Source organism: Dipodomys merriami, unplaced genomic scaffold (assembly GCF_024711535.1).
Source record: "Dipodomys merriami isolate MVZ:Mamm:240054 unplaced genomic scaffold, mDipMer1.0.p SCAF_421, whole genome shotgun sequence".
Lineage (NCBI taxonomy): Eukaryota > Metazoa > Chordata > Mammalia > Rodentia > Heteromyidae > Dipodomys > Dipodomys merriami.
In genome coordinates this window covers 932,506-940,215 of record NW_027205838.1, presented here as the reverse complement: position 1 = coordinate 940,215, position 7,710 = coordinate 932,506, and the positions used below count along the sequence as shown (strand labels likewise).

Below are 7,710 nucleotides of genomic sequence, written 5' to 3'. Positions count from 1 at the left end.
TATACACCTGTGTGGCACCACAGGGACCAAGGAGGCCCTCCCCACCCCCCTTACAGGGTTCACAACCTGGTCTAGGGGAACCTAGAGCTTTACAGTCAATTAAAATTGATTTGACGGCCAGCTGTGCGGGTGTTCACCCTGCAGCTCCAGCACCTGGGAGGCTGAAGCAGGAGGATACAAGGCCAACTTGCGCTACCCTACCCGTGAGCCTCATTGCAATAGCAAACAAAACAAAGGACAAGCCAGGCTGCAGTGGCTCACACTGGTCATCCTAGCACCTTGGGGAACAAAGTGGGAGGATTGAGGTTCCAGACCATCTTATGCAGAAAAGTCCATGGAACCTTCTTCTCAACCTATAGTGGACGTGGTGAAGCTGTGGATCAAATGGTAGGGTGCTAGCCTGGAGCCTAAAAACAGCTCAGGGATAGTACCTAGGCCCTGAGTTCAAACCCCAAGACCAGCACATACACAGATTGTGTAAGGAAAAAAGATACAAGGGTACCTGGTGAGAGGTTTGGGGATGGTGGGACGGAGAAGTAGGGGACAGCAGCCTGTGCAAAGGCCCTGAGGCCTGGGGCTAACTTCGAAGAGATGGGTGTGAGGAGAAACAGGGCCTTACAAATAAGCAGAGGGACTTTTTATTTATTTTAGTAAATTATATATAAGAAAATGAATCCATGCAACTGCAGAACCGTCTCTTTCCCCAACCTGTCTCTCCTTTACAACAACTCTGTTCTTCCTGCTCCAGGCCTTGAGCAAGTAGAACGGACAGGAAGCTGTGGAGCTGTAAGCCCAGCATGCGGTCAGATTTCACTAGAGAGATGGTTTAGGTGTTGTGGCTCCATTTCCCAGCCCTTCCGTCCACCCAGTGTTAGTTACTTGGCCCTCTGGGAGCTGGCCTGTGGCTGTGTTCTGACAACCAGAGGATCACAGTGTGAAGATCCTGGTTCAAAGCCAGCTGGGGCAGATAAATCTGTGAGATTCTTATCTCCAGTTAACCAGCAAAAAGCCAGAAGTGGAGCTGTGGCTCAGTAGTAGAGTGCTAGCACTGAGCAGAAAAGCTCAAGGACAGCACACAAGCCCTAAGTTCAAACTCCATATAAAAGCGGGGCTGGGAAGGTGGCTCAGTGGTAGAGCGCTTGCCTGGCATGCATGAGGCCCTGAGTTCGATTCCTCAGCACCACATACACAGAAAAAGCTGGAAGTGGCGCTGTGGCTCAAGTGGTAGAGTGCTAGCCTTGAGCTGAAGAGCTGAGGGATAGTGTCCAGGCCCAGAGTTCAGGCCCCACGATCAACAACAACAACAACAAAAGCATATAAAAAGGAAGAAATCATCAACAACAACAAAATAAAACAGCAAAAGAGGGCCTGGGAGACCAAATCCAGCTGCATTCATGGGGAAACTGAGTCTGAGCTATTAGCTTAAGTTCCCAGAGCAACAGAATGGAAATCATCGCAGAGCTTGGATTCATGATTGTTTCTTCCTGAGCCATTGTTCTAGGGAAACAATAGTGATGTAGCCCGTTGAAGACAAGAGGTTTTTTGGTTTTGTTTTTTGGGTTCTTGCTTTCTCTTCTGGAGTATGTTAGATCTGGCACATAGAAGCATTAGAAATGTTGAAGTGGAGCTGTGGCTCCAGTGGTAGAGGGCAAACCTTGAGCAAAGAACCTTAGGGAGCTGGGTGCCCTTGGCTCAGACCTGTCATCCTAGTTACTCAGGAGGCTGAGATCTGAGGATCTCAGTTCAAAACCAGCCTGGGCAGGAAAGTCCATAAGACTCTTATTTCTAATTAACTACCAGAAAAACATTGGAAGTAGTGCTGTGGCTCAAGTGGTAGAGCGCTAGCCTTGAGCTGAAGAGCTGAGGGACAGTGCCCAGGCCCTGAGTTCAAGCCCCACTACCCAAAAAAAAAAAAAAGGGGCTGGGAATGTGGCTTAGTGGGAGAGTGCTGGCCTGAACAAAGCCCTGGGTTCGATTCCTCAGTACCACATACACAGAAAAAGCTGGAAGTGGCGCTGTGGCTCAAATGGTAGAGTGCTAGCCTTGAGTAAAAGAAGCTCAGGGACAGCGCCCAGGCCCTGAGTTCAAGCCCCAGGACTGGCAAGAAAAAAAAAAAGTTGAAAGATGTTACCAGAAATGAGTAGTTGCAAAGAGACATAGCACTGCCCCACTTTATTCTCTATGTTCCTAAATATTTAGAAAGCACTTGTGTTTTTTGTTTGTTTGCTTGTTTTTGTCAGTCATGGGGCTTGAAATCTGGGCCTGGGTGCTGTCCCTGAGCTCTTCAGCTCAAGGCTAGCGCTCTACTACTTGAGCCACAGCTCCACTTCCAGTTTTCTGGTGGTGCATTGGAGATAAGAGTTTCATGGCCTTTCCTGCCTGGGTTGGCTTTGAACTGTGAGCCTCAGATCTCAGCCTCTTGAGTAGCTAGGATTACAAGTGTAAACCACTGGCACCCTGCTGGGTTTTTTCTTTTTTTTTTTCTTTCTTTCTTTTTTTTTTGGGTCCGGTCATGGGGCCTGAACTCTGGGCCTGGGTGCTGTCCCTCAGCTCTTCAACTCAAGGCGAGCGCTCTACCACTTGAGCCACAGTGCCACTTCCGGCTTTTTTCTTTTTGCTTATGTGGTGCTGAAGAATTGAACCCAGGGCCTCATGCATGCACGGCAAGCGCTCTATCACTGAGCCACCTTCCCAGCCCCTTTTCTTTTTTCTTTTGACAGGACAGAGCTCGAATTTAGTCCTCCTGTTCACTTGGTTGTCAAGGCTGGTGCTCTACCACTTGAGCAACATCTTCACCTGTTTTTTGTTTTTGTTTTTGTTTTTTAATAATGATAGCTAAAATCTCATGGATGTTTCTGCTTGGGTTGGTTTTGAACTGAGACTCTCTAAATCTAAGTCTCCTCAGTAAACTAGGATGATAGGTGTGAACCACTGATGCCCAGTTTAGAAATGTTTTTAAAAATGCTGTTTCTAGGGGCTGGGAATGAGGTTAGTGGTAGAGTGTTTGCCTAGCATGCATTAAGCCCTAGGTTCGATTCCTTAGTACCATATACAAAGAAAAAGCCTTAAGTGGTGCTGTGGCTCAAGTAGTAGAGTGCTAGGCTTGAGCAAAAGAAGGTCAGGGACAGTGCCCAGGCCCTGAGTTCAAACCCCAGGACTGGCAAAAAAATATATATATATTTCTAGTTCAGCATTGTTGTTCCTACCTATAATCTGAGATAATCAGGAGGTGGAGAGCTAGAAGATTTCTGTCCAATGTTGTTCTAGGCAAAACAGGAGGTACTACCAGAAAACTACTAAAGCAAAAAAAAAAAAAAAAAAAAAAAAGGAGGGGGGGACTGGGAATGTGGTTCAAGTGATAGAGCACCTATCTAGCAAGCATGAGATCCCGAGTTCAAACCTCAGCACTGCTCTTCTCCCGAAAATAGCTATTTTTGTTTTTTGTCAGTTGTGGATCTTGAACTCAGGGCCTGGGCGCTGCCCGTGTGCCCTTCAGCCACAGCGCCACTTCTGGTTTTCTAGTGGTTTTATCGGAGATAAGAGTCTCAGGGACACCCCTGCCGGAGCTGGCTTTGAACCACAGTCTTCGGATCTCAGCCTCCTGAGTAGCTAGGATGACAGGCGGGAGCCACCAGTGCCCAGATCTTTTTTCTTTCTTTTTTTAAAATGTTATTCAAATAAAGCCCATCATTGTACTGAAAGCCCAGTCCGTCACCTATTCCTGCACTAAAACACTGAGAGGATTACAAACACAAAACTTTTTTTAATGAGCTTCCGGATTGTTCCAGTAAGTTACACTTCTGCCCCCCTCCCCTCCTGCCCTGCTCCTTTGACCTTTGACTTCTGGGATAGGGAAAGTGAAGACTCAGCCCAGGAGACATTCAGGTGCCCCCCCCAAAAAAAAACACAAAAATAATAAAAGATAACAAACTGGGCTTAGAGACCCAAGAAGGAGAGGGCAGAAAGCTTTGCCAGGAAACAGTGTTGCAACCCCGGCTGTCGCTCAGCAATGGGGTGGGGACTTCCTCGTTGACCCTCCCTCCCCCCAGTCCGGGCAGGTATAAGGCTGCCAGTCCCAGGCCCCCCCAGCCCCAGCAGCTCGGGGAGGCCGGAGAAGACGCAGCATGTTGTCCTACAGCCCAGAGCAGAGGTAGGTTCCCAGCCCCCCTCCCCCGACACCCTGTCCATCGGAGGGAAGGGCGGGCCTCACAGAGCCACAGGGACATTCCATGCCCTCCCTCCAGAAAGATCAGGGACAGATAGAGGCCAGCAGGCAAGGCTGGGCAGCCCCGGCCAGTGCCGGCCACGGCCACGCATGCACGCGCACACCTTCACACCCAAGAGGAGTGTGGGAGAGGATTCCTCCCAGGGACTCTGTGGTCCTAGTGACCTGGGGTTTCATGGGAGACATGGGAAAGCCCAGATTCCACCCCTCTCCCCTTCCCCCAAACCTGCCCTGCCTGCTGCCGCCCAAAGCCAGAGCTCCCTTCCCCCCCTCCTTCCCTCCCTCCCTCCCTCCTTGCGTTCCTTTTTTCCTTCCTTCCTTCCTCCCTCTCTCAGCTGTACTGGGGATTAAACTCAGGGCCTGGGCGCTGTCCCTGAGCTTTTCTGCTTATGGCTAGCGCTCTACCACTAGAGCCACAGCATCACTTCTGGTTTTTTGGAGTAGTTTATTGGAGATAAGAGTCTCACGGAGAGGGCTGGGAAGGTGGCTCAGTGGTAAAGTGCTTGCCTGTCATGCATGAGGCCCTGGGTTCGATTCCTCAGCACCACCTAAGCAGAAAAAGCTGGAAGTGGTGCTGTGGCTCAAGTGGTAGAGTGCTAGCCTTGAGCTGAAGAGCTGAGGGACAGCGCCCAGGCCCAGAGTTCAGGCCCCACGACCGACAAAAAAAAAAAAAAAATGCCTCACAGAGTTTCCTGCCTGGGCTGGCTTGGAATCTCAATCCTCAGATCTCAGCCTACTGAGTAGCTAGGATTACAGGTGTGAGCCACAGCACCACTTCCAGGTTCTCTGTGTACGTGGAACCGAGGAATCAAACCCAGGGCTTCGTGCCTGCTAGGCAAGCACTCTGCCACTGAGCCACCTTGCCAGCCTTCCCCTTCCCCCCTGCCCCAAGGAGACTTCTATCTTCAATTAACCACCCAGAACCGGAGCAGCTGTGGCTCAACTGGTAGAGCAAGCAGCCTTGAGCAAAAAAGCTCAGGGACAGCGCCTAGGCTCTGGGTTCAAGCCCCGAGACTGACACCAAACAAAAAAGAAAGAAAAAGTAGGAGGTGAAGGGAGTAGGGCTTGCATGTGTGTGTGTGTGTGTGTGTGTGTGTGCCCCTACTGAATAAGCTCATTAAGCATCTCTCTTGCCTGCAGCCCTGAGGGCTGGCATCCCTCCCGAATCCTGTTTCTCCTTGCACTGTCTGTGGCCTGGGCACAGGGCACCCTCCACAGCCCCAAAGAGTGCCTCATCGTGTCATCCGCCAATGGCAGCGCCATCTCCTGCTTCTCCCCGGCCAGATTCCCCAGCCATCTCCCCGCTGACACCTTCCACCTGGCTGTGGAGTTCTCCAACCTCACCTCGCTGCCGGCCGCCGCCCTGCAGGGGGTTCGAGGCCTGCAGGAGTTGCATCTCTCTAGCAACCAACTGGAGGCGTTGGAGGCGGACCTCCTGCAGCCCGTGCCTGGGCTGCGGGTCCTGGATCTCACCCGCAACGCCCTGCGCAGCCTCCCCGGGGGGCTCTTCCACCAGGCCTCTGCCCTCCACACCCTGGTGTTGAAGGAGAATCAGTTGCGGGGCCTACGGGCCTCCTGGCTGCAGGGCCTGAAGGCACTCAGCTTCCTGGATCTGTCCGGGAACGGCCTCCGGGCTCTGCCGCCCGGGCTGCTGGCCAATCTGTCCGCCCTGCGCACGCTTGACCTTGGGGACAACCAGCTGGAGACCTTGCCACCCGGCCTCCTGCGGGGGCCGCTGGCTTTGGAGCGCCTGCACCTGGAGAGGAACCGGTTGCGCGCCCTGGCGGAGGACCTGCTGTGGCCCCAGCCCCGCCTGCGGTCCCTTTTCCTCCAGGAAAACCGGCTGGCCTCCCTGGAGGCGGGCCTCTTCCGAGGCCTGCAAGGGCTGGACATGTTAGATCTGTCCAATAACTCTCTGAGCAGCCTTCCCAGAGGGCTCTGCGCGCCCCTAGGGAGGCCGGCAGCCCGGGACATGGAAGACGGCTTCGACTTCTCCCACAACCCCTGGCTCTGCGGCCCCAACCTGCAGGACTTCTACCTTTGGCTGCTGGACAATCAACACAAGATGTTCTCCAGAGAGGACACACGGTGTGCCCAGCCGCAGGCCTTGAAGGGAAAGCCGCTCCTGGAGGTGGCCAGCTCCCAGGGAGGCCTGGAGCTGGGGTAGGCGTGGGAGAACCCCATGTAGCACCTCAAACCCCCACTTTGCTTCCTTCAAGGGCCTCATTCCAGTCTCCCACTGCTCCTGGGATCCCCTGTCAGCCAAACTCCCCAAACCTGCCCCCGGCTGCCCAGTCCCCTGTGTGTTGATCCTCTGGCTAGGGCTTCTTTTCCTGCTTGCCATTTTCCATCTTTTGTCCCCTGGTTGCCCCCCCAGATCCTTCGTCCCTCCCGCTGGCTGAGTCCTGGCCACCCCAGGGAGGTGTTTTTGTTTGTTTGTTTTCTGTCAGTCCTGGGGCTTGAACTCTGGGCCTGGGTGCTGTCCCTTGGCTCTTCAGCTCAAGGCGAGCGCTCTACCACTTGAGCCACAGCGCCACTTCTGGTTTTCTGGTGGTTTTTTAAGAGATGGAGTCTCACAGACTTTGTTGCCCGGGCTGGCTTTGAACTGTGAACCTCAGATCTCAGCCTCCTGAGTAGCTAGGATGACAGGCATGAGCCACCAGCGCCTGGCATGTTTGTTTTTTAATCTACCTTCATGTCCTGGGGACTCCGGGAGGGCTAAGCCTGGAACCCTGATTCCTCTCACCAGATTCTGCCCCAGATGGTTAATAAATAACTATGGAACAAAATCTAACTGGTCTGTGTCCAGATGTGGCTTCATCTGGAAAGTAGGCATGGTCCAGTGCCAGCAGCTCATACCTATCATCGTAGCTCCTCAGGAGGCCGAAAATGGAGGACCAAGGTTCAAAGCTTATCACCAAAGAACCAGCAAAAAGCTGGAAGTGGAGCTGTGGCTCAAGGGGTACAGTACCAGCCTGAGTTAGTTCAAGCCCTGGGACCAGCACACACACACACACACACACACACACACACACACACACACACACACACACACACACACACACACACACACACACACACACACACACGGAAAGAAGAAAGGCAGGCATCAGAAGAGGGATGAGGAATTGAGACCCAAAAGCCTTCAATGTTCCCAAGTAGATGGCTTGTCCTTAGGGTGGGTTGTCATTGGCTCCTTCCCTCCCTCCCTCCTTCCTCCCTCCCTCTCCCCCCACGATCCTGGGGCTGAGCTGGAAATAAAACCCTGCTCATTGCCGGGTGTCATTTTCCCTGTGGACTCCTGCCAGCCCTTGTGTCCCAGATCACACAGGCAGGTCTCCGCCGTGTCACATTGGGCTGCTCTGGCCCAGGGTGCCTGCTCAGGGTACACCCCAGGGGCTGGAGGGAGCCGAAGGCCTGGGCGGAACTGGGGGGTTGAGTCCTCACAGCTCAGATCTGGGAACCCTTGTCCATGCAGAGTTGGG

The 7,710-nt window shown here is 53.1% G+C and overlaps 1 protein-coding gene across 1 annotated transcript; it reads left to right on the top strand.

Annotated features, from left to right (window-relative positions):
• Positions 1-4,040: 4,040 nt before the first annotated feature.
• LOC138807602 (leucine-rich alpha-2-glycoprotein-like) lies at positions 4,041-7,314 on the top strand. The gene is made up of 2 exons (XM_069993384.1): positions 4,041-4,150; positions 5,366-7,314. The coding sequence occupies exons 1-2, from the start codon at positions 4,125-4,127 to the stop codon at positions 6,390-6,392; spliced, it is 1,053 nt and encodes a 350-aa protein (XP_069849485.1). The 5' UTR covers positions 4,041-4,124; the 3' UTR covers positions 6,393-7,314.
• The last annotated feature ends 396 nt before the right edge of the window (positions 7,315-7,710 follow it).

Coding starts and splice junctions, on each gene's coding strand:
- LOC138807602 (XM_069993384.1), top strand. CDS start 4,125: ATGTTGTCCTACAGCCCAGAGCAGAG. Junction 4,151..5,365: donor TCCTACAGCCCAGAGCAGAG/GTAGGTTCCCAG, acceptor TCTTGCCTGCAG/CCCTGAGGGCTGGCATCCCT.